Consider the following 27,587-nt stretch of genomic DNA (forward strand, 5'->3'; position numbering starts at 1 on the left):
AGGGACAGAAGACACTCTAGTAGCCATGAAGACCTTAAGTGCATTACCACACACTTCGTACCTTGCATGCTAACTAGGCTATTTCACAGCGGCATGTTCTGCATTAAGGGATAATTTGGTGAGAGTTTTGCAAATTGGAACGTGCGAAGATGAAACACAGAGATTCGGAGTTATCATAAGAGAGCTAAAATCTAGATCTGTGGTGTCTTATAGTGAAATATCACAAAAACATATGCTAGTGTATTTCTTTATTGATATGCCCAGCAATGTGGTATACAGCCCCTGCAAATTCAGTTTCATAATAAAAATATTGCTTGATTGGGAAAGGCAGCTATAAGATAACTTAATCGTTTTTGTGTCTGTGGCCATCTTTTCTTGAAAAATTAAAAAGATAGTTACGATATATATGAATATATCATGAATATATATATGAATATATGTTTTATATATATATAAAACACCAGAAAAATGGATTTTTATTAAGAAATGTATTACTACTTAAAGAAAAAAGAATTTTATGGTATTGCTTACCAAATGTTTTACAATTATATTCTTATTAGGACAAAATAACTTGATAGAAAATTGAAAACGTCAAAATCTCCAAAACCAAGTGTTTATAAATTACTAATTATATTTCAAGTAAGACTTTGATGCTTTACTTTAATCTCTGAATCAAAGAAACATTGAGCCTAGAATCTGTGCAGTCATTTCTTCTAGTTTATAGGAAAGGATTCTGATAATGCTTCTCTTTTATCTGTTACTGACAATTAATACTCAACGGAAAATAAATCTAAAATTAAAGTACCATAATGAATATTTAGAAGGTTTCACAACAGCTTACTGTTATTTATTTGCAGGCTTGTACAACGTATGTGGATTTTATGATTGCTGTGGCAAAATTGATTCGTCAGGAAGAAGGATTGCCTGTTGATGAAAACCAGATTTCTTTGGAAATGAATAAAGTCATGGAATTGGAAAAAGAAATAGCGAATGTAAGATACTTTTTTGTGATGTACTGAATAACTCTAGCAGTTTTTTCATCCTTCCCCTTCGCTATCATATTTTAAGAGTAAAAAGTACAACTGCTTCACCAGGTGATAAAAATGCATAGCTCAGTCATGAATCATGGAGCTCAAGAGGGCCTTTGAAATGGAGAATATTACAGAGTGGGTTTCTGAAAGCCAAGAGGTACGCTGAGCCTGAAGAATGTTAAACTAATATAGTCAATCACTTATCAAAAATAAATTGATTGCATCAAAATCTTACCAGGATGCCCTTGAGACTCAAAGTATTTGCAAAGAGGCTTTAGTTTTGACATACTCAATTTTCTGTATTTTATTTTGTTACTTATAGTCCTAGAGACTACATCCACTCCTTCGCTAATCAGCATTAGCTTCTGTGTCACATGGCAATGTGATATCACTGGTTTGAAACTGTCAGGCTGCAGAACCAAGAGAGATCAAACAGGGAAACTTAACAACAAAATCTGACCCTGAATTTTCTGTTGCTCTAGTTGAACTCTTGGGTACTGAGCTGGCACCTTTTTCGCTAATTGGCCTCTCTCTGATGGGGCCCTCTCTAGATCGGGGCCCAATCTAGTGAACTCTTAGTCCAGACAGCATTTGTGTTACTAATTGAACCCATGGTCAGATTTAGTCTAAGATCCACAGAGTTCTTTTTGACACTGCAATCCACAACCTGCGCCTTAGCTGGATGTCCACTCACCACTGCTTTTGGACATGTGAGAATCTCGAAGCATGAACCTCTTAATGGGCAATTACAGCTTTCCTAAGCCCCAACTCTCCAATCAGAACCAGACTGTCCTTGGAGCTGCCACTCGATGAGTGACAGTTTGATAGATTCTTTGTTGGAAGCAGAATTGTTGCAGGATACCAGCTTCTTGCCGTTAGTGTCTGTCACTCTGGCTTTCCATGTCATGTCTCCCTTTGACAAGTCTCAGCCCTCAGAAATAACAGTGGCAATAATAATATTTTCACTCGTGTCAATTGACCCTGAGGTTGTCATAGATTCTTAGTCATCTTGGCATCAACTGTATCTGTCTTGACGGCATCAAGTATGGAACCATTTCTAAAGACATTCAGTAAATCATTTTTCAGTGAATTAATAAACAAATGTCCTCAAGGGAAACTTGACAACACTGCTACTGAGAAATCATCTTTATTTTAAAGATGTGCCTTTTGTCTCTTCTCACTTAAAGTTGCTTTTACTCATTCAAATCACTAGTAGAAGAGTTGCTATTTCAATTTTATTTCCTTTTTTAGATTTGGTAAAGAAAAAATAAAAATAGTTGGTGTTGAGTACAAAGCGTGAAGAGGCTGGTTAGGCAACCAGGACAGTCACAAAAGCCGATAATGTTTTATTCTTCCTGGATAACTTGCAGCTCAACTCTGTTTTGCACGAGGAATGTTTTGCATGGCTTGTCATGAATGTTTGTAGAAATGGTTGCACTTTTATTTATTTAGTTTTTGACTGCTTTTAACTAGGACAGTGAGTAGTAGTGGTGAGGGTGGGAGACATGATGAGTGACGATGAGGGATCAGATGAAGAATATTATATAAGGTGATTAAAATATGAAGCAGCTACAGGCATATCTGAGCTGGTCACTAACCATAGCCAAAATGACTGCTTATGTGTGTCAGCGGTGATTAAAATACAGAGATTTTTTTCTTAAGAATTTCAGACTTGAGTCCCAACCAAACCTCAGTAGTTACTAATGAATTTACTAAAAATCTCTTAGATTTTTTTTTTTGCTTCAGATATCACCAACTAGAGGCCATTATGCTCAATGAAATAAGCAATACCAAAAGGACAAATATCATATGTTCTGTCTATAAGACAACCTTTATGCAAGTTAAATAGATATGTAGATAAACGTGTGTGTCCATATAGTCTCATCGATGGCCCGAAGGATGGACACCAGCACACCGAAACTGAAGATATGTCGCAGTGTGCATCTCTACTCCAGAATAAAAAGAGGACTCTCAATGAAACTTAAACATGTCTTGACAATAGAATGCTACACTTCCTGCTATTTTCTATAACTATAATGCCATGACACAGTTAAATAGCAAAATGTTGAACTCGTGATTATTAAGGACTATAAGAACCACACTATCGTAATGGGGTGGAGGGTTTGAGAGGGGGTTCTCTATGCGTATGGAACCATATCAAGAACCACAAAAATATTTAAAAATTAAATTAAAACAAATAATGAATTGCAAAGTAATGAGTAGCACTCACATTTAATTGTGTTTTATTGGTCCTATGCCACCTTTTCCCTATGCTGTAGCTATCATTTTCTGACGAAGTCTTAGTTCTAAAATACTAATAAAAAATTAAATCCATAGGCTACAACTAAATCTGAAGATAGACATGACCCTATGCTTCGCTATAACAAAATGACATTGGCCGAAATCCAAAACAACTTTACATTAGAGATCGACGGGAAGGTATGTGTGCTCATGTGCCAATTTCTACAAATGAAATGTTGAAATACTTTTTTCTTTCATATTTTTGAATTTACTTATTGAAATAAGTAAGCTCCAAAATGAATTAGATACTAACCGTTTCAGTGACAACATCTATAAAGCAGCACTTGAAATCTTACCACGGGTATAATTTATCTGTGTGTGCATGTTTGTGTGTGTGCATAAAGTTCAGATTATATTTTTAACATCCAATAATTTTCAAGGCAGCTATGAAATAACATTAGGGACTATCATGGAGAAGCATGCATAAAAATATTAAAACTTCTAAAAACACTGATTTTCTCATAAAATTTTTAGTTTCTCATCAACGCCAGATGCAGAGGTATTCAGAACAATAATAGAGACATACCACAGAGAAGAAGGAAAATCTGTGGCCCAGTATCCGTTTTTAAAAGCAATTTACTTTTTTTTTTTCCCTCTTTAATAGCTTCTAATAAGCGTCATGGGGCTTATGCATTTGCTTTCATATACATGGGTGAGAAATCAAGCAATATCCATAGGTAACTCCGCCAAATACCACAATCAGTAATAAAATTCTCTTTACCATTAATTCCAGTTATTCCATACATAGAACATTTTAATATATTTGATGTTTTATTGACATGTTTTGGGAAAAATTAGCCAAACCACCATGAAGAATCAAGATGAGTCTGTCAGCTTCACACTTAGTAACGAGTGCTTAGTGTTTAGATACACATATTAGACTCTGATACTGATTCTCTTAAACAGTTTCAGTTTCTACTTAAACAGTGACACACGGTATTCCATCTTTTGGCAACTTCCCATGCAGTTCCTGAGGTATGAACACTGCATGCCAGGGTCAGGCTTTTGACATAGCAGTTTAGATGCCACTTGCAGCACTTGCATCCCACATCCGAGTGATGAAGTTCATGTTGCAGCTTCACTTGTAATTTCAGCTTCTTACTGATTGGACCCTGGGAGGTGGTTCAAGTGGCTGGCTGCCCCAATACCTATGTCAGAGACCTGGGATGAGTTCCAGCAGCCAGGGTTCAGCTTAATCCAGTGTTACTGTTGCAGGCATAGGGAAAATGGATGGATGGATGGAAGATCTCTGTCTGTATCTCTGTCCCTCTGCCTTTCAACTAAACTTTTTTTAAAATGTTGCTTTGTATATCCGACATTCATCATTTAAAATGTATTTGTTGGCTTCATAGCATCACTGTCCCTGGGATGTAAATTTTCACATAGAATACATGGTTCACAGGCATGTATTATTGTTTCTATTACTTACTGCTTAATACCTCCTTTTAAAATATTAATATTTGCATTTTGACACAAGAAATTTTCAGTTTCACTATTTTATTATTTATTGTGTTTAGTTAATAAGCAAAAAGATATAGCTCTCCCCCCATCCACTGATTTAGCCTCCAAACGCCTACATTTGAGTGACCAATTTCAAGTCAGCAGCCATGATCTTGATCTCCTGTGCAGGTGGCACTAACCCCCTTCCTTATGCCACCTCTGCTGCCAAGAGTGTTCATCAGCATGATGCTGGAATTGGATGCAAGAACAAGCCTCAAACCCAGGCACTCTGATGTGACGTGTGGGCAACCCTAAAAGTACCTTAGGCACTGTATCCAGCAGCTACCCAAGATCCTGTATTTTTAAAACTAAGTTTCTCTCTCTCTCTTTTTTAATGTTAGTTGTACCAAAATGATGACAGAAACTAATTTCTTATTGTGTATACTCTAAGTTTGAAAGTTTTGCTTTTGCTCTCAAATAGTTGCTTTAATTCTGCTACCTAATTAACCATGTTGCAGAACTAAATTTTAGCTAAATACTTATTGCAACAGTTGAGTGGAAATCCTTAACTACAACAGGGCTGGTCATTATGGCATTTACGTACTTATTTAGTAAACTCCCCTTAGTATCTGACCTCTAAACATAACTGAATTTTGAAACCTAGAAGAGAGATCCATAATTACTGAATATTATATGCCTGCTTTTTTCCAGCCATTCAGCTGGTCAAATTTCACAAATGAAATTATGTCAACTGTGAATATTAATATTCCAAACGAGGAAGATGTGATTGTTAATGCGCCAGAATATTTAACCAAACTTAAGCCCATTCTTACCAAATATTCTCCCAGGTAGGTCTGTCAGACTGCCCATGTCCTCAAAGTTTACAATTCATTTTGCACTTTAGAAGCTTTACAGCCTCATCTTTTCTGTTGCTGGGTGGTGGTTTTTTTTATACAGAGATCTTCAAAATTTAATGTCCTGGCGATTCATAATGGATATTGTAAGCAGCCTCAGCCGAACCTACAAGGAGTCCGGAAATGCTTTCCGCAAGGTGAAGAAAAAATCTCTTTTCTTAAGACTTAAATCATAAAGAGATACATGGTTATGAAGGCTTTCCCTGTACACTGCTAGAAAGTGGTGATCTTTGCCAATAGGCAAAATGCCAAATGCTGCTTCCTGTGCACCTAGACAGGAGCTATTACCCAAGAGAGACATCAGTCTTCGTGGGCTTTGTCAGTCATTGGTGGTCTACAGTGGCAACAGGATTGCTTGGCTCTCTAAAATGCTATCTCTTATTAGTGGTTCATGAAAGAATATAGCCTTGATTTTTTTTTGTTATTGTGTTAAAAGTGAATTCAAGGGTATCTGTGTCAATGAACTTGGTTTTCAGGTGCTCGTAGCACACTGGACATACACACTGATGGGCTACATTGATGTGGACAGCAAGAGTATATATAATCCTGGAGAGAACTTTGTAATCTGACTACATCACTACATCATATAATGATTGTTTTAGTTCTCTTGTGAAGGGAATAGGCAGAAGGCTCGAGAAAGAAGAGATTCTAGCAGAAAATTACCCTTGATTGGTTGAAATCTCCAATTTTTACTTTAACAGTGAAAATGCAGACATCTTTTAAAATCCAGGAATGAAAGAATTGTTTTATGCTAATTTCCCTTACTTGGGTTGTGGATAATAAATCTGCAGGCACATAGCTCTTCTAAAAGGCCTGAAGTTCACCTAACACATTAAAAGCAGGAATGTGTTTTCTTGTATGCCAGATTACTCCCCTGTTACATTTATTGAACATTGCTTCACATTTACGATCATGCAGTACAGTGTTGTGTTTTTCTTTTCCAAAGCATTCTAGAAGGATATTAACTTGTAATAAATGAAGGTTCTACAAGTGTATGCCTCTGAAAATATGGCTTATTTTCATATCATTTAAGCAAATAATCCAATAGGATTGTATTTTACAAACGGGTCAGGGATACCTGCATTGTGAACAGACATGAGTATTGCAAAAACTTAATGGGGACATAAAGAATAGTCATGTGAAATTGGTGCTCTTGTCATTTTCCTACCCTCTACTTTTTTCAAATGCCATTTCCCTTTTCTGTTTCATAGGCCCTTGATGGCACTACATCAGAATCTGCAACTTGGAGAAATTGTGTGAACTATGTCAATGGGAATATGCAAAATGCTGTGGGAAGGCTTTATGTGGAAGCAGCATTTGCTGGAGACAGTAAACATGTGGTAATGACTTCAGCATAAAACCTTATCAGATTTGCAGTACATTTTCAATTTGCATTGATGGGCAATTATAATTGTCTATAATGTAGTTACAATCTCTGAATCATACTATGTCTTTGTTTTCCAATAAATCTCACTCTGCCTCCTCTGAGCATCTATTTTTTTTTTTTTTTTGCTTCTAATTTTGTTTAGTCTAAAATCAAGGGTGCCTTTTCCAGGAGCACTGTATTCAGACTGCTCCATTATAGAGTCATGTAGAAACTGTCCTGTTCTCAAACTCAATCAAGAATTTGCATTTTCTTAAAAATCTAGGAGTAAATAGGGTTGATTTGAAGTGCAAGAAATGCTCTCCACTTTTCATTTTCGATGAAATGATGACAATGGAACTCAGGCAATATGGTGAAAGAATCTATTGAAATGCTGTATTATGCTTAATTAACCTGCTAATGGGGAAGGCATCTAATATTTCAAGTTAGCACTTGTATGATGTTGGAAAGAATTACATTCTGAAGAACTCTAAATTTATTGTGTGTATTATATAAACTTTGAAATCAGAAATATTGGTATAATGATTCCTGGACCCATTTGTTTTGCTCATAGTTTGGCTATGAATTTACAAATGTTAATATGTTATGCATAAATGAAGAAATAGCTCCTTCTTTTACAAATTCTGTTAGAAACAATGGATTCATTACTTAGATCTGCCTTCCGTTCTTCCTGTTTGAGGTTGAAGATTTGATTGCACAAATCCGGGATGTTTTCATTCAGACATTAGATGACCTCACCTGGATGGATGCTGAAACGAAGAAGAAAGCTGAAGAAAAGGTAAGAAAGATGCAAGATAATTTTTTAAAAAATACACATTTTTAGCAAAATATTAATTTTAAAGATGTTTAAGGAAAGTATAATGGAGAATTATGTTTAAAAATGCAAGCTCCTTCAAGACGTATTGCACCCAAATTTTGCAGATAAAGATGTTTATTTTATCATTTTATTTATGTAAAATCGTGTCCCTGCAAAGAATGTGAGAGGTTTTGGGGCAAACATGTTCAGGAAATAAAAGTGTCATTGAATGGAGACTGATTTGTCATGAGTTAGTAGAGAAAATGGGCTTGGTCTAAGTGACATTTGTAACACATATGCAGTCTAATTTCATGAGGAAATCTTAGACTAATTCAATAGACTTGGAACAAACCCACATCCATTCAGTGTCAATCCTACTAACTCAGAGATGCAAGTTTCATTTCATGAACAATTTCAGATTAATTAGATTGTTTAAGAACAGCATGAAATGACAAAATCTAAAGTCAAATGTCGCTGAGCAAACAAAAAAGAGAAATAGCAAGTAGAATGAGTATTAGGACTAACTCTTTACTCCCATATCTGTGTTATCAGCTAAGAGAATAGTCTGGAAAGATAATTATAACCTGTTATAACAGAAACTCTGAATATTTGTCTGAAAAGATCCCAAAAATTTCTCTCACAGGAAAATTTCATAAAAGTCTGATACCTGTGATATGATGACTGTCAGTTTTCATGGGAAAGCTTTTCTCCGAAAGAACAAGACAATTAAAAACTAAATTCCAGATGTTCAAACCTGTCTTATAATTGTATTTTCCTTTTTTGGGTGTGTTGTAATCCCAAGAAGGAGCTGTGCCAAAGATCTGTTATTGCTAAATATTATTTTGACATATAGTGTAGCTCAAAGTTTTCAATTAGTACTAGTGGATACACTGAGTAGTGATGGTTGTATTTGAAAGTTACATAATATTTCTCACATTCAGCATTATAATTTTCCTAGGCCTTGGCAATTAAGGAAAGAATTGGCTATCCTGATGACATTATTTCCAATGATAACAAACTGAATAATGAATACTTGGAGGTAAGCTTCTGTTCCAAAGATTGTTGGCTAATGACATCTGGGGCTTGCACCATTCTATGCAGCCATGGTATTCTGGAGAGCATATGAAGTAGCCTAAAACAATAGGTCAAAGGACAAAATCCTCAGCACTGAACCCAGAACTATGTTTTAGCCTTTGTTTCATTAACCTGAGTTATACTTGGCTTCTGTTATTCCATTTTAATTGAAGTAGCCAGAGTTGTTTAGAGAGCATGGGGGTGGACAGGAAGATAATGGGCACCAGGCAGGCCCCAAACTCCTGGTCTCAACTTACACAGGTGAAAAAGTCAAAGGAATCTTTCCTTCCATTTTTCATTTTTCTTCTGCTACGTAAACTGGGCCTTGCCACCTCTATTAAAAAACAAAACAAAACAAAAAACAAAAAAATGTAGCGTTTGGGAACCAGAAGTTCACTTTCTTTTGCCCTGGAAGGTTAACAAGGAGAGGAGGGCTGGCTAGAGTTCCTACAGTGCTGAGTTCAGGCTCAGCGGATGGTTCCGCTGCTCACCTGTGCCCATCTCAGTGCCTGTGCACCTGCTGGCAACAAGACGATCCAAGAATGACGAGGATTCCTGATCTGCTAATTACTGTCCTATCATTGGGATTTGTAGACCCTTATGGCCTCTCCTCTCTTTCCATTTACAGAAAAATTTAACTTTCTCTTTGGCCTGAGTTGGCCTCAGCTTGCAAGTCCTAGGGACTCATTCCGGAAGTGAAAAGATTCAAAGAACAGACTCAAAACCTAGACTCTTGATATTCCTATGCCAATTCCACAACCCATTCAAGCTTGGATAAATGACGTCACTGTCTATGCCCCAAATTAAAATTGGGGATAGCAGCATTTGGTTAATGGGATTATTAGAAGGATTGAATGAATACTGTGCATTTACTTAGATCAATGCTTGGCACTCATCGAATAAGGATGGACTGTTATCCTCCTCAGTTATGCCTGACTGAAGATTTCCACAGTGATACTCATTCAATGTTTCGTTCCACTAGTGCTTCAATGCCTTTGGTTAACTTTATGCACTGATAGGCTTTAAGAAAATTAAATAATTAAGTGGGCACATGCTCTTTAACAAAGAACTGTGAAAATATTGGATTTAATATTTTTCACCAATTCTTTTGTGCAATGCAGTTGAACTACCAAGAAGATGAATACTTTGAGAATCGAATTCAAAATTTGAAAGTTGGCCAGAGCAAACAACTAAAGAAGCTCCGAGAAAAGGTGGACAAGGATGAGTATGTATATTCCAGTCCCTAATATGCTTGTTCCAACGGGGGCTTTTACCTCCTTTTCTTGCTAGACTAAGAGAAAGAGCTTGACATGACAATAGTGTGTTTTATGTATACATACATGTATATATACATATGTTTATATATATAGCAATAATGTTCTATATATAGCATAAATTATAACATTCTCTTTCTATTGAAAGTGTCTAAGAGCATGGAATTATTTTATACTAGCAGCTCAGGCTTGGAATTTAACAAAATCAAAAGTTTTTTTTTCCAATGATTAAAATTTCCTCAGACTCCCTTTATTTCTTTTGATTCTGTTCTTTCATTTTGTGGCCTGTTTCCTCTAACTGGTTTATAGACAAGGTACTCCAAAGCCCTGTAACTTCAGGGACCCACAGCTTCTTCTCTTAGGTCTTATTCTGTACTCAAAATTTTCTTGTACTACCAGTCCAACATTTTCTCTGAGTTAGGCATCCAACCAATACCTTCCTGTCTCAGAATGATTCATGTTAGAATTATTTGTGCTCAACCTGTGGTAATCAGATAGGAAATTCCAGAAATGACTCTCACAGGTCGTCTTCAGCTACTCTCAGGTGAATGACGTCATCACTTCACGTTAGCTACTTGGCTAGTGCTTGCTTCTCACTTTGACCGATATGTGTTCTGTGTGAATCAGCAGTGTGTGTTTGTGCACAAGTCTCCAGAACTACCTTTGTTCACTTTTCTCCCAACACTGTTAGCCTAGAGCGGGCCATGAGCGGGCGGTGGGGGTGGGGAACAACGGCATTCCTCTTGATGGTCAAGATGCAGCACACAGCTCATAAGACTGGTTCCAGTTAAAACAGAAGGAATGAATGGGCAAGCAAAATAAATGTGCTAACTCGATCTGTGTGATGACTAGTGCAATAGAATGCCAAAGCAGCATGTGACTTACTCACTCACTCACTTATTCTTTCATTTATTGTTTATTTAACTAACAGATTGGAACACTACATCCAGGTGGCAGTGGTACTGGGTGGGTCAAAGATAAGCTTTGATTAAAGCAGCAGAAGGCAGACTAGACATAATGTCATAAACAACCACAGGAGGGGAAATACTCTCCCAAGAAAGGTACAAAGTACAATGGGATTGTTTGATGGCAAGACTGTTGTTCTCAGTAAACTACGGACAAGCTGGAAAGTTACTAATGGGAATTCCAATTTGGTTCAATCTTTCCTCAGCATTTTGAACTCTTGCAACACAGAGGTGCCCACACACAGATTCTTGCTGACTCCTAGGTTTGTAGTGGGGCAAATGTTGTTTGGTATTAAAAACGGGGCTTCACATGTCAGAGAATGTTTAATCTCCCATCTAGAAAGCAAGGAAGGAGAGTTGACACATATGGTAGGTTTTATAATCAAGCTATCCAAACCCGATCTCTACAAACCCACAAAAAATTATTTTAAAAAATTCCTGCTGATGTGATGACCCAAGAAGATTCATGTAAGTCTGAATAGTTTTATTCTTTTAACAATCTATACATGGATTATTTCATAACAGTACACTGTAAAGCTAATTTTTTTTGAAATGGCTTAAATATCCTAATACTCACAGGAGACCAGAAGATTTCTTCATAACTTATAGACAAAATATTGCTGAAATATTGCTTACTAGTTTTGCCTTGACGCTTATATGACTCCATTTCTTTTCATCCTTTTCTGTAAGGTAGACAAGCAAAAAGCAAAATTGTGTGTTAAGTTTGGATGAAGGGTTGGTCAGTGGCATGCAGACTTCAGGAAGACTTTGGGGATCCTTTCATAATCTATTGATAGTCACCAAGTGCAATGTGACTTCTAAGGTCTTCCACATTCGGTGCTAGCTTTTCTTCTTGTCTCAACTTCTTCCTGTATGTTGAATACAAAGGTTCAAAACCTTCATCTGCCTGTCAGAATCACTTGGAGAACATTCTTTTTTTAGATACAGATTTGCCAGCTCCGTCACCTCAGGCTTTGTAGTAACTGTTGTGTGTCTGGTCCCACAGATTTCAGTATTCCCTTTACGTGCCACACTTAAAGTGAGAGCCTCTGACTTCATGTTCATTGCGCTTTCATATCACATTTAATTCTAAGGACTTTTCCCCAAGATCGTGCAGTTCATTTGGTTTGAAACTTATTTTTCTTTTCTAAGATAATTAGAAACTCCCTGACAGTAACTGAATCAAATTATCCGGACTAGGATATAGGATACAACAAAATTAAAGTTCCTCTGATTTTGCTGCAAGAAAGCAATATGAGCTTCTTACTTATTTTATGCCTGCTTATTTGTAATAAAATTGCTATCCTTTTGTCTCTACTTATTTCTTTAACATGAACTCCTCGAGATGTGTTTTCACGCAGATCCTGTAGTTATGGGTCTGGGCACTGGGTTTTCATGTATTCAAAATCCTCACTCTGGTCCATGCGATTTGTGAGTGTTGAGTGAATACTTTTAAAATGATCCCAGACATTGTTTTTTAGGAATTTTGTTCCATATTTGAAGGGTGTTAAACATGTCATAGTATTGGTTAGAAATAGTGCTTAACTGAGAATATAATATCTGTTAGCAGGATCACCTAGAAATTGACCTAAAATCATTTTATTCTTAGCTAAGTTTTTTGTTTTACTTTTTAATCAGATATGTGGGTACAAAGTTAAGCACATCACGACATTCCCTTCCTCCATCTTTCTAACGCTCCTTTGTCGGCATTGAGTCACATGATCATTCAGAGTCCCTAAAACAATCACAAATCTCCGAAGGGGGAAAAAACTGTACAAGAATAACATACAATAGGTCTCTTTCACTGTTGTTAGGACAAAATTTTCTGTTATGGACAGTGATACCATCAGCAGTGCGGCCCCTGGAGGGATTGTTCCTACCCTACCAAGATTGATTTCATTGCTTCGTCTCTTTTTATGCTCAATGTCAGCACCAACACACACTGATGTTGACAGCAGCCAATTTGATAACATTTACTGAAGAGGAGCTGAGTGTAAAACACTTTGTCTCAGACAGTGGAGGATAAGCAGATCAGGATGGTATCGTCTCTCAGGAGCCAACCATCAACTTTACCAGATTCAGTCCATCAAAGACAAGACCGGTTGGTGTTATTTCAAGGGGAAAAAAATAATAAAATACAAGCACAGCAGTTTCCTTATGATTTCTTTAAGAAATCGCACTTAAATCTTATGAGAAAAAAACATGTCAGCATTTAAATTAATATTAAGGAGAATAGAATTTTCACTGGAGAAAAAAAATGATTGGCTCATTCCTTTTGTCAGCTCCAAGTCTGCTTTTTTTTTTTTTTCCTGATGTTTCTTCCCTCTGGAGCTGAGAGGCTGATGGCAAACCCTACAAAGCAGTGACATTCCTGCAGCTGGCAGCCAGCAGCCAGAGCTCTTCCTGAAGGCCAGCGCCACCACGCAGGGCAGGGATTCTGGCACCTTGCAATGTAACAGCCTCACTTTGCCTTGGCGATGAGTCACTAATACTCTTTTAGTGTCACAGCTCTGCCAGTTACTACCTGTGGCATTTAAAGGTCATGTGGTTTCTTTATTTGTAAGATGAGCAGGCTCCTCTGGACTATATATACTCTGGATTATATAATGATCTGTCTAGGGTTCTTTCCAGCACAAAACCTCAATGTGCCTCCATGTGAACATCTGTCAACAGCCAGGATGTTTTCCTCCTGGGCTTCTCCATAGTAAATGACCTCTTGGGAGGTCAGGAAGTAACTCACTCCTGTCTGAAATGCCCCTTCTGATTTTCTACCTTGCTAATGCTTCTAGAACTAGTCTTTCTAATTAAGTCTTGCCGCATTCAATTTGGTTATCACAAGGAAAACAGCCATGTAGGAAGTATATAAGTCAATGTGACGGTACACACAGGTAGAACATTCCTATACTCTGGCGTGAGCAGGGTCGGAGATTTGCATGGAATCCTGGAGCTAGACACCCAATGGCATTTCCCTAATTTAGGCAGGGATTTTTTTTTTTTTTAAGATGGTTGGTAGACTTAGCAAATATTACTCAGTAAGAAACATTAAATAATATCCAGACGTGGGGGTTCAATGCAACATGCGTTCCTGTTTCCAAACAAAAGATGGACTCCCAATGAAACTGCTTAAAATGTGCAGACAATGGGATGCCAGACTGTCTGACACAGTCTGTACCAGCAATGTTGGGGCACACTTAAATAAGAGACTGATGGAATTATGGTTCCTTATGAAGGACTATACAATTGTAGCAACATGGGGAAAATCTGTCGGGGCTGGGAGTTTGGGGGAGAATCCCAAATAAAACAAACAAAAAAAATTTCACAGCTAGAAATAAGGGGTAAGTAACTGTCATGTTGATTCTCTGCATACATTATAAAAGACGAAGATCTTACATTTTTTTTTAAGTTTTATTTATTGTTATTGGAAAGGCAGATTTAAAGAAAGAAGGAGAGACAAAGGACTTTTATCTTCTGGTTTACTCCCCAAAAGTCCACAATAACTGGAGCTGAGCTTATCCAAATCAAGGAAGCAGGAGCCAGGAACTTCTTCCAGGTCTCCCATATCGGTGTAGGATCCCAAAGGTATTGGCCATCCCTTTAATACTGCTTTCAAGTTGCAAGCTGGAAACTGAATCGGAAGTAGAGCAGCCAGGACATGAATCAGGGCCCATTTGGGACCAAAGGGGAAGATTAACCAATTGAGCCATTGCACCAGGCCTCAATGTGAACGGACAGCCTTAATACTCCATTAATCCAACAAAGTCTTAGCAATGTGTTTTTGAGCTGTAAGCAAAATTTACTTTTGTCAACAAAAACATGTCTGCTTTCTAATTAGCATCCAAGAAGGAGTTTTGTTTAGTTTTGTTTTCAGAGAAGGAAAGGAAGCAGGGAGGGAAAGTGAATAATCCAAAGGTTGAAATCTTAGGAGGTTTAAAATTTTTCTTTAAATACCTGCTTTAACCCTCACACAAAGTTTCCTAAAAATCCACTTAACTGAAAGGACATTAAAAGAAGGTTGGTACATATATACATATATTAGCTATGATGAAGAGAGAATTTAATTTCTTGAGAGACCCACAGAAAGAAACATCTGCTAGGAATGGTAATGAGCTTATCCACGTGTGATGGGATGGAAACTTTATTAACTACACTGTGCCTCAGTTTCTACACCAGCAAATTGTCAGAGTCCTTCTTACTGCATGAATGGTTTGACAGTTAACGAGAGGACGAATCTGAAGCCCTGATGGGAGAATATTAGCAAGGGTAAAGGGTCGCTGTGATGATTGAGACTTCATTTTTCCATCTTGAAGTCTTCAAGGAAGACACAGAAAAGCGATGTTACTGCACCACTGATGTCAGAGGACCTGCTGTGAGACCCTGGACACTGAGAACATCAGCAACTTGGAGGGCAAAGGGCATTAACGATTTATTCCTTCAAGTTTTAAAATTACACAAGAGTGGGTGAAAAAGATCTTTTACTCCAACTGCTCTTACAATCCAGTGAGTTTATTTTCTCCCAGAGGCTGCAGAATCAGGCTGTTAATGTCTGCTTTTCTTCCCTGCTATAAAAATGATAACTTTGTGCTTTCATTTCATCACCACTTGACTTCTTCAGAGTAATAAGAGATAGAGAAGAAACACCTGGTCCCTCTCCCGAGTGTATTTCAGTTATGTTTCCCACCCACGATGTTAGTTCAGCTGAGTGCCATGTTGCTTATAGTGGCTGTTCTTTGTCTTACTGCTGAATATCTTGAAGAAAAGTAAGCCTTTCTGACAAAATTGCATCTCTTAAATTAAAAAATAAAGTTTTTACTTCTTAGCTTCTTACTGTTCACCCAGTGTCTCACACTCATGCAAACACAGACCCTAGAAATCAAAGAAACCAAGATTAGAATACTTTGGCATCGTCTCTCAGGTCTGTTACTTCCCTGTGTTACGCTCTGGCCCTCTGTTGCTCTTCAGCTCATCCACGGTGTACGGTATTGCAGGACCGAGAAGCACCACCATTCCATTCCTTTCTCTGCATGTAATTTCTTTGTTGACATTCAGGATCCAAACAAAAGGAGACGTTTGAATTTGTGAAGATCTCACTGAAAGCAGAAAAACTACAGTTTTTCATCCATTCCTGTGCACTGAGGAAGATATTTTCTTGATTCCTGTTAATTTAGCCTTTGCATTAGCAAAGTGAGATATTTTGTAATTGATCATAAATATTGATAATGTCGTTATTGTCACTGCCTAATTGACGATGTAATGATGTAATCACAGCATTTTCAGTTCTAACATCAGGGACACTGTGTCCTGTGCTTCTGGATAATTCCCGAAGGTGGTCTGAGGACACAAGAGATCTCAGGGGAAAGAGACTCTGTAAATGTAGCCAGTAACCTTTGAACTTTATTTGAGTTTTCTGAGGTCAAAAATAGTTACCTGTTTTCTTGTGGGTATAATTCACTGCAGACATTTTAATATGTAAAACTCTCCCTGCTGTAAAGTTACAAACATTAATCAAAATCCAATCTTAAACCCCTCCAAGAATAATATACTAAAGCCCTAAAAACAAAAGCTGTGACATTTATTTATACGAAAACGATAACTACAAGATGGGTGATATATAAACTTCATCCATCTGTATCCTGCTTTTGATATCTGCTGTGTGAAGCGTCAGTTTGCTGTATTTCATCCCTCTTCTTTATAAAACTTCATTTAAGAACAGCTTGGAAGGGCACCTTCTCTGTTTGAGCATTCAGATTTTTGGTAGTATGGACCATACTATTTGCCAGTATTTCCTCTAATTACTCATAAAGAATCAATGTAGAACGTATCATTGAAACATTTAATCCTGAAAACTTAAATATGTTAATTTTTATTACCTAATAATATTTTAGCCATTATAAACTATTTACAGATAAAATGTTCTGCCAATTTTTTTTTGTTAAATTGTTGAGTGCCGATGAAAAATACCTTTTTTTGAGAAATACTTTTTTCAAAATATATAAGGGTCATTCTTTTCCCCCATCCACTTTTTAGTATCAAATAATCTCATTTTCCATTTTGACCCTCAATTCAGCAAACTTGAAGCCATATTCTATCCTAAGTCATAGTAGCTAACTTAGCATAGTTAGGAGTATTTCAAAATGTTCTTGGAAAATTAAATTGCAAATAATGTAGTTTGTTGCCAAAATTTTTGAAATCCAGGCATAAACTTTTTTTTTATTTTTCAAGAATGTGTTCAAAGATTTTTCCTCCAAAATATTAAACTCTTAAATTCATATTTCTATTGGCCTTTTAAATTGCCCTTGTACATAATTTCAGACAGGAAACTGACATCTGGACATCCAATTTCTTCTGTTATTTAAGCTTTAAAATGAAGAAAATGATAGTTTCCATATGTAATGTTGCTGGTGCAAAGATTCTTATATTTCGAAGTTATCTGCTGATACAGAAGGACTTAAAATGTGTATGTGTATTGTTGATGGTGTTTCTGTATGACCAACAGTAAGGAATTCAATGATGTGAAGGAAAACAGTTCTGCCCCCCTGAATTTGGTTACCCGGAGGGGATCCTGACAACACCAGGGCTGTCTTGGCCTGCTAGGGTACCGGAAAGCATGACCCACATGTGGGGAAATACACTGGAAATCCCAACCCAGGAGCTCAATTGTAGAACTTCCTTGAACTCTTCTTGGTTCACAGACAAGTTGGTTAATACTGCCAACCTGTCTGGAGAGGCAGCAACCTGTTGCAGCGACTGATCTCCAGTGTGTCTAATTCTTTCATCCTAGTGCCAGCCCTCTGGATCCGACTTGCTGCTAGAGCACTTTTGGATCACAGAAACCTGGTTACTTTTTTTTTTTTAAACTTATTTTGCTTTCATTTGATCTTGGGTAAATGGTTTTATTTAGATGTTTCAGTGTTTTATTTACATGGGACCCACATCCAGGTGTTTCTTAGCAATTTAATTGTCATGGGACTAGAGCTGTGAAAAAGAATTTTATTGTAGCAGCATAAACTCTTCCAAGTTCATGTGCTCCACAGATTTTATAAAGTACCCTTGTGTTTTCTCTGATACTTGGTAGGTGCAGTCACGTGTTCTATGTGGGGTCTGATCTCTCGGTTTTATCCTTTTATCGATTGGATGTGCACGTGCAAGTTTTTCTTGTGAGTCACCAAAAATTATGTGGGAAGTAACAGATGCTTAATTAAAATAAATAACATTATATTGTTGTAATTTTCAACCAGTAAAAAAAAAACATATCAAAATATTGGTGACTCAGCTAGGATAAAATTTGGGCGTACAGATAAATAAGTCTCCCTGTCTTATTTAAAAATATTTTTTCTCTGTTTAAAATGCGAGCAATAACAAACTAAAGAAGAAATATATTATTCAGCCCATGATCAAGCAAAAAATGTATTAATTTTTTTAAATTTCACAAATTCTTTACATGTAAACTCCCAATTATAAAATGCATGCACTTTATCAGAATTTATCAGCCAATTGTTATATGTAGCCCTCTGCCAGCTAGTTTTAAAAGACCAGAATAGTTTTATGCATAGTTAAATGATCATGTCTGACATCCTGCAATAGTTACAGACATTTTAACTAGAATGCTGGTTTGAGTAGCGGACTTGGCAGAGCAGGATCTAGAACACTGCTGGTTTAATTTCTTGCAATGATTACCGTGAAGTCCTTCTGTGCATGGGATAATAACGTCACACTAACAGTTGCTCTGAAAGTGCAGCGGCTATAATAAAACCACTAGGTAATGATATATGATTGGCTTCAGTGTTTGCATGTGTGCTGATGTTTATGTGGTTCTCTGAAATCAAGCAGTGTTGTTCTTTAGTGGATATTTCATCATACGTAGAATAGTGTGTTAAGAATAATGCTGTTTTGTATATAAGTGATAACACATGGTCGTTGACATCAGGGTTTTAGAACAGTTGAGCTGAAAGACAATGAACATAGACTCCAGCCTTCAGAACCCGAATGATGACTCCAGAGTTACTCTTTTTCCATTATATCAGTCAGTCTAATATAAAAATACATGTTGCCTTTTATTGTCCTGGTATCAACAAATCAATTAGTCTCTGAAGTTAGTGCTGGATTTTATACAATCTCCAGGTTCTATGCAGGGCCTCAACTACGTCATACAGTCAACCATCTGGAGAACATTTAAGCATGATGCAAAATTATATCTTTGCTCAAATTGCTAGAATGTTGTATTTTTTAAAAAATTTTGTACTTAGTGAAAATAATCACACTCCCTCAATCCTTGCTGAGAAGTCTTAGCTCCCAAAAAGCACTCTATAAACTAGGAAATACCTTTTAAAATGTATTTTAATCTGTGTGTTCTTTAACCCGTCCTTCAGTATTCTCTGTCGTGGTCACAGTTGTTTCCATTAAATAATGAATATTAAACCAAATACAGTTCAATGTTACCTTACCCATTTTGTTTCTTCTTCTTCTAAGAAGATAGATTTTAATAGGCTTTTCACTTTCAGGTGCCTTCACAAAAATGCATGCAAAGGAAATAAGGTCGCAGAGCCGGTTATAGGCTATAGAAATTATTCTAATTTGTTGATCACTTTTTAAACAGAAAGTTGAAATTCATCTAAGCTTCTGTTGGGGTAAACTGATTGAATCAAACAATATAAGATCATGTCTAATGAGTTCTTATGTTTTCTGTAGGTGGGTAACTAAGACAGCTATTGTCAATGCATTTTATTCTCCAGGCAGAAATCAAATAGGTAAGGTGCATTTCTAAGTAATCCTTTAATATTTCTCCATATGGTATAGTGTGTGACAAATTTACAACACCATCCAAAAAGCTTAGCTAAAGCTGAGCTACTAATTTATAAAATATGGTTCTTTCTGTATTGTTTTAACTCTCATGGAAAAATATAAGCTAGTATAAAATCAAGCAGTTTGTTTCACAATATTTTAATTTGTCACTAAAAAGATTTGTTTTCTAAGAACTTCTAAAAGTTCTCAAATATCTACAATGTGTCCTGATTCTTACACATAATTATCAGCATCTTCAAGGGGTTGAAGTTTCCCAGAGCCACTTTCACAGAGACCAGTTCTCTTGACAATTCTATGTTTTGGCTCTGGTAGAAATGTGTCTTGTCAATGTCATCTTCATTCCAGAAGCCTCCAAGGTCAGAAAGCTGAAAACTAAACAGCTTTGATCCACCTGTACTGTAATAAATTTCACAAAAAGATGCATACAATTAATTTATGAATGAATAATTAATGAAAAAATAAATGACCTAATAAGATGGAATTTGTTTATCTTCCTGGTTAAGCCTAGATGTCTTGGAATTCTCTCTCGTCATGTGAATAAACCCATTTCTTTCTAAAATATTTTACTATATAGAAAGGTTCTCTACTGATTACTGTCAAAGGTATTCTAAAATAGAGCAGACTTCTCTAGTTCCACCAATTTCCCCACGTATACTAAGTCCAGAGCTTCAGTTCTAAGAGTGTGCAGAATTAAGTGGGAAGATAATCTTTGCATTATTGCAAACTGCTGTTTTTTGTCTGAGTCTTCTTGAGCCTCACTTTTGTTCAATTTAGTTACAAATTCCATTAGCAGCTATGAAACATTGGAAGATATTGATCATTGAGTAAAACACATCTTAAAAACATTACTTTTATTATAAATTTTACTTTGCCTTTTCTTATTTTTAAAGATTTTTTTTAAAAATGTATTTATTTATTTAAAAAGTAGTCATAAAAAGAGAAGGGAGGATAAAGAGAGATTTTTCATCAGCTGATTCATTCCCCAAATGGTTACAATAGTCAGAGTGGGGTCAGCCCAAGCCAGGAGCCAGGAACTTCATCCTGGTCTCTCAGTGGATTCAGGAGCCCAGGCACTAGGTCAGTCCTTCTTTGCTTCGGTTAAAAAATTGTCTGAATTTCTTATATATTACTCTGAAATGGTTTCTAATTTCAGAATAAAAGTTTAGTCCTTTTTGGGTTTACTCTGATACATGACATGAAAATTTAATTCACAATATAACCAGAAAATGTTGTCTACATATAAATCTATATAGCATATAGCTAGTAAGTAAAACATGTGCACGGAAGTTAGAATCAGCTCAGAGTCTAAGCTAATATGCATTTCAACACAGGAAATAATTACCTAAGGCCAGACACAACCTGCTTAATGATCACCTCAGAACCCATGCACTCAATCCTAAAAACACACCTTATTTCTGAAAGATCTTCCCTGTGAAGACCTCTTTTTCATAGGATTTCTAATACAGTAAGATCTAGTTCATTTCACATTGAATTCTATTCAACTCATTAACTTACAGTGTAATCCCAATGCAGACCTAGGAATATAGCCTGGGCAGACAAGGAGCTGGAGTGGCAGATCCTGGCTCCTATGAGCCCTGGTGCTGACCTAAGAGCTGTAAGATACCCTGCAGGGTAATTGGCGTGTTGACCCCTCTGCGCTTCTCTAGTGCAGATTCAGGCATTTCTGCTGTGCTATCACATTGAACTTTTGGTTATCTAAGACTCTGAAGATGGCTCAAAACTGATTCACTTCAGCTTTTCCCTGAGCAAAAAAGACCTGAGATTGTTCTCATTGAAGAGTCTCAAACCAAAGAAGACACAACAAATGAGAAAGTGAGGTGCCCTAATATGTGAAAAGATGCCTGATTATCTTTGCAATAATAAAAAGTTGCTATAAAGAATAGTGTATTGTATAAGACTTTTAAAAAAAATTCTCTACATAAATTCATCTAATGGAATCAAGTAAGAAAACCTATTAACCTATTTTTCATATGCTTTTCTGCTAATAATAGCAGTTCAAGAAAGAGGAAAATGTCACGCAGGAGAAGTCTTTGAAGTGTTCACTTTTACTCCTTGACAATTCCATTTAAATCCTCAAAGTGAAGATTGTCATGAGTGAACATAATGGAACGTTCAAATCCTCATCTTCTCTGTTGATGGGAATTTGTGTTCGTGAGTAGGCACACACGTCCCTAGGCACACATGTAGCCTTCGAGACACTATCTTAAAAGGATTTGCATGAGAGTCATTGTAAACTTAAGAGTTTGAATATAACAGCATGTTCCTCATAAATAACCCTCACCCAACAGATATTAACATATTCCAAAATGGATCATTAACCATTTAACATAGGATTGGTTATTTCATACTATTTTCTTTAAAAAAAAAAAGCTCATTGTATTGCCATTCAGGGATTTACATACGTCAATAATTTCTGCCTCCTTACTCAAAGCTCCGCTATTTTTTTCTTTTGTCAGAATTGAATTTTGACAACTGCCTTTCAATTTGTGACATCCCCCACCTTCCTGGGAACATAAACATTTTCTAGGGCAAGAAGGGCACCATGTGTGTCCAATTCGTTGTTCCTCTTTCTTACACAGTTGCTGTACATAGTCCTGGAGACCTTCGGTCATACTGCTAGGAAAGCCACACTTGACTGCTTTATCCAGGCAGGATTTAATCATCTCACTTAACCTTCAACTAACATCCTAGGAAAATTAGCAACCAGATGTCACCTTAGTTAATGTTGTATCCTTCTTTGTCATAAATATTGCACTAGAAACCTTATAAACATTTGTATCAGTTTTCAGACTATATGGTGTATTCAACTTATGGGATCTATGAATACTTGAGATGGTGAAAATTTGTGATGACGTATGTCAATCATAGAGTTGTATTTTGAGACTCGAAAACTAGAAGTAAATGTTTCCAAATATGTTGCTACTAAATTCAATATAAAATAATGTCAACTTTCCAAGAAAAAAGCAATTGATAACTTGAAATTTACAAGAAATATGCTGAAATCAGAACACTTGTGGCCTTAAAAAAATAAAGAATGTTGTAAGAGTGGGGAGTTCAGAGAAAGGCACAATCTTTTGTTTCATGGACTAATGACTTTTTAATTAACTTGTTGACAATCATGAACATAAAAAATCTTCAACCAGGGAGTTTGTTATAAACAACCCTTGCGAGGTTGACTAATGACATTAGCAAGGTTGATATGTGGGAACCTCATTGCAGAGATGTGGCTGACAAAATAAGGGGAACCATAACTTGTGAAGTTGAATTTGAAAGCTAGTATTTCATATTCACCATAAAAATTATCACTTGCCCAAAGAAGAACATATCAGGGTATAATTAAATCAGCAGGATCTTTACAGTTAATTTTTAGTTTTGATAGCACATTTTGTAAGAACATTTTATATAATGGGTGGATTTTAATCAAAGTACACAGTGTGGGAGATAGTGCTCACTTTAAGTTAATAAAACTGCCCATGATTTTTTATGCTTTAGGCTAAAAATAATTTCTTGGCACTGTTTAAGCTCAGGCAGTTACATGTGAGGTATGACTTTCATCAAAATTCTCTAATGTTACAAGTATTTTTTTAAATCTGCTACAGGTTGTTAACCATATTTAGAAAGTCTTAAGATCAGTACCGTTTTCTTAAATTATTGGAATCTCACTTAGAAATGGCCCAGGACTTTTTAACATGAGTGTCAATTTGAAAGACGTTTTGATTACAGAACATATTTTACTTCATCAATGAATATGATACACTACTTTTTTTATGATACAGTACTTTTAAAATACAAAAGATAAAATCAGGATTCCATCAGCATCATTTTTAATTTCTTTTTCAGAAGATTGTTTGAGAGGCATCGTAACAGATTTACAGGGAAAGAAGGGACACAGAGAAGAGGAGCAAGATTTTCCATCTCCCCAAATGACCTCAAGGACTGGAGATGGGCCAGGCTGAAGCCTAGATCTGCAACCATCCTGTTCTCCCATAAATGCAGGGAGCCAAGTGCTTGGGCCATTTACCACTGCTTTCCCAGGCTCAGTGATAGGGAGCTGGGTAGAAGGTGGAGCAACTGATGCTCCAATGAGATGATGCTGATGTCATCAGAGGTGGCATCTTTCCCTGTTGACTGTAACATGGGCTCTGCTATCTCTTTGTAAGGTCAAAGATTAACCACCTCTCATATCCCCGAACTGATTATCAACATATCCCCGAAATGATTATCTTTGTTTTTTAAATTTTTATTATTTAACAGGAGAAAAATTTTTTTTCTAGAGGAAGAGAATGAAAGCATGTTATGAGTGCATTTCCATGTTTTGAGAATATATTGTATGTATTTTAGTAAATTAAACATTTATTCATTGGCCATTGATGATTTACCTAGGCAACACTTCTTGAGTGCTAATTATGCTCCAGTGTTGTTTTAGTTTTAGGATCTGGAAATAGTGACCTGAAAGGAACCAAATAGATTTGAAAGCAAATAAATGCATGTACAGATATAGAGCTCTCTGCTTCCAAAAGGCCAATATTTGAGGTGCTGGGATAGGAATAGAAGAGAAAATAGAAGAATTCCAGCAGTAAACTGAGAAATAAAGAAACATAAGGTAGTCATAAGTATCTGGATGCAAATAAGAAAAATTATGTGCTTTTCATCAAGCTATTCTGCTTCCTTAAAATGCTATTGTAGATGATAATACATTTTAGAGAAATATGAAAATACTTGTGTTATTAACCGTGTTTCCCAAGTATTTATAGGTGGGGAGGGATTTCTAAACGAATATTATAAATTTGCCTCATTCTAAACATTTCACAACAAGAAAACAATTTTAAAAAGAGCTTGTAAGGTGAATTAGATTAATAAATCATACTTAATGATCATATGTTGTTTTCATCAGTAACAAAAGACCTGTTTGTTTCCATCTATTTTTGTATATGCGCAAATGAAATTTTCATGCTAGAAAAGAGCTTAGCAACCAGGAAGATAGCCCTAAGCTTGTTCTCACAAAATCATGCCTCAAATAATTTCTGACCATCTTCTTTCCTCGTAGTATTCCCAGCTGGCATCCTTCAGCCTCCCTTCTTTAGTGCCCATCAGTCCAACTCATTGAACTATGGGGGCATCGGCATGGTCATAGGACATGAAATCACTCATGGCTTCGATGATACTGGTAAAATGCCCTTGACATTCTCCTTTGACTGATATAGACTCACAGATTTGATCACAGTTATTATAGTTTATCAATACAAAATTTCCAATTGTTAGTCAGCATATCGTCAATCTAATATTCAAACTGGTTTTTTTTAAATGTATTTATTTAAGAAACAGAGAGCTCCATTCTGCTCAATCATTCCCCAGGTAGCCACAATAGCAAAGGCTGGGCTGAGACCAGAACTCAGAAACCAGGACACATTCATTCCAGGACTTCCCTGTGGGTCACAAAAGCCTAAATGTTTGAGTTATGAGCATTGCAGGACAGAGTCCACATCAGCAAGAGCTGAGTGCGAACCTGAAGCCAGAAATCCAGCAAACACTCTGGTGTGGGCTGGAGGCACCTGAACTAAAGATCCCCTTCCTTATTGTTCCCTTTATTCTGTCTCTTCAGAATATTCCTTAGAGTTAGGAAAAGCATCTGCGGTTCATACGCATACAGAATAAAGCAAATATTAGCACTGAAAAAATACTGTGATATCTGTCAACACCAGCGAAAATGCTTGGTGTTACTTTATAATTGTGTATGTCTTCTCTTACCAGACTTCTTAGAGGACAGGGATTAGGTCAGTAAATATTGCATATCTAAGTACCTGTAGGATTTATAAGATGCTGAAAGGCAGGGGCTTTTGTTTTTCCACCTTAATTTACTACATATCTGTGCAAATAATAGGCCATTATGTGTTTATATATGACCCTGTATGGCAAACTTGATTTCACTGCGAGGAATAGAGAATGTGTGTCAAGAAGTGATAGTTAAAGCTATGAGAAAGATCAGTTCACATGTAGAAGGAAAGTAAGAATAGAACAGTGAGAAAATAGGAGTATGTTAGCTAGTCCCAGCTTTAGGGAGGAAGGGAAAGGAAAGGAATCAAGAAAGGTACACTTCTAAAAAAGATTCAGTAATTGTCTATTCAATTAAACTATGTAGCAATCTTAACACACAAGAACTCATACTATTTCAATTTTCCAAATGGAAGAATAAGTAAATAAATGAATGAATAAATAACTAGCTTGAAGTTACAATTCCCAAACTGTGAAGTCAGTATGTAAGTCCAAGTAAGTTAACTTCATAGATTTTCTTATTCACTTCTTCATAGACAAATATTAAGAAAGATAAAAATGTCAACACATATGACACTGGAGATGGATTAGGGTTGACACTAAAACCAGGAGAAAAAGAAATATTTTCATTTTTTATATTTGAAATTGTAAGCCCACAGGGTCTCCAGAAAAGTCTGGAAATATGAAATGAATGCTCAAATTAAAATGCCTGAATTTTTACATCAGAAAATCTCAGATTAAACAGCTTAGTCATGTGAACATCATCCAATGAAATCACACATGGTTTTATGAGTATTTAACCTAGTTTCTTCCTCCTTGGTATCAGGAGACAAGTGACCAATCTGGGTCAACGCTAAGGCACACGAGCAGAGAAAGCTCTGGCAAACCACGGTTAGCTCACCAGTTCTGTGCTTCAGAAAGGATGACAGGTTCTCTTCACCTGTACAATGTAATGTTCCCACACACATCATCATTTCAATGCTTGCACTTTGATTAAATATACTTTATTGTAATGCTGTTGTTACAAGCACTCATCTTACTTAACTAAATGCATTACAGGCAGAAACTTTAATAAGGATGGAGACCTTGTTGACTGGTGGACTCAACAGTCAGCAAATAATTTTAAAGAACAATCCCAGTGCATGGTTTACCAGTATGGAAACTTCTCCTGGGATCTAGCAGGTGGAGAACATGTAAGGAATTACTATTTTCTCGAAAAAAAATTAAGTGTACCCAAGCTTAGAATTATGCTAATATAGACTCCTATTTTAAACAGCTCAATGGAATTAATACACTGGGCGAAAACATCGCTGATAATGGAGGCATTGGCCAAGCATACAGGGTAAGTCATATTTTCTTCCCATTTTTGTGGTTGAGTTTTACATTATATTGTGTAAAAGGTATAGAAAATATAAACAGTAAATGATTAATAGGGAATGAAAAATATGTGAAGAGAAGGAAGTTTGAAAGTACAGTTGATGTGATAGAGTTGAGCCTCAAACTCTCGGGTTTCAAATACACAAAGAGGACGCATGGAATGCCTTTCCCTCTGAAGACATGTTTTTCTAAGAAATAACAGCAGAAATGTTTTAAGAAGGGATGCCCAGGAAGGATTATATCTGTGTCATCTATCAGTATAGTGAAATTTTTAAAACTCTGTTAGCTTTGTAGCAAATAAAGCAGCATTTGAGACCAATAGCCAGAACATAAATACAGACATGATGGGAAGCCACAGTCCATGTTCAGAGATTTAACGAGAGACTGAAGAGACATGAATCTAGCATAGTTCATTATTGTCAACCGTACTATTACAACA

At 36.4% G+C, this 27,587-nt stretch overlaps 1 protein-coding gene across 1 annotated transcript in view; it reads left to right on the top strand.

The window, feature by feature from the left end:
* The window catches only part of MME (membrane metalloendopeptidase), an 86,233-nt gene that overhangs the window by 48,313 nt on the left and 10,333 nt on the right, over positions 1–27,587 (top strand). The window contains exons 9-20 of the mRNA XM_040974834.1: positions 858–992; positions 3,369–3,470; positions 5,484–5,620; positions 5,730–5,823; positions 6,898–7,026; positions 7,750–7,848; positions 8,825–8,905; positions 10,062–10,165; positions 19,865–19,923; positions 25,047–25,166; positions 26,831–26,964; positions 27,048–27,113. Coding sequence (XP_040830768.1) covers positions 858–992; positions 3,369–3,470; positions 5,484–5,620; positions 5,730–5,823; positions 6,898–7,026; positions 7,750–7,848; positions 8,825–8,905; positions 10,062–10,165; positions 19,865–19,923; positions 25,047–25,166; positions 26,831–26,964; positions 27,048–27,113 — 1,260 coding nt within the window. The remainder of the gene's footprint in view (positions 1–857; positions 993–3,368; positions 3,471–5,483; positions 5,621–5,729; positions 5,824–6,897; positions 7,027–7,749; positions 7,849–8,824; positions 8,906–10,061; positions 10,166–19,864; positions 19,924–25,046; positions 25,167–26,830; positions 26,965–27,047; positions 27,114–27,587) is intronic.

Source organism: Ochotona curzoniae, unplaced genomic scaffold, assembly GCF_017591425.1.
Source record: "Ochotona curzoniae isolate NIBS_2020 unplaced genomic scaffold, NIBS_Ocur_1.0 contig_2599, whole genome shotgun sequence".
NCBI lineage: Eukaryota > Metazoa > Chordata > Mammalia > Lagomorpha > Ochotonidae > Ochotona > Ochotona curzoniae.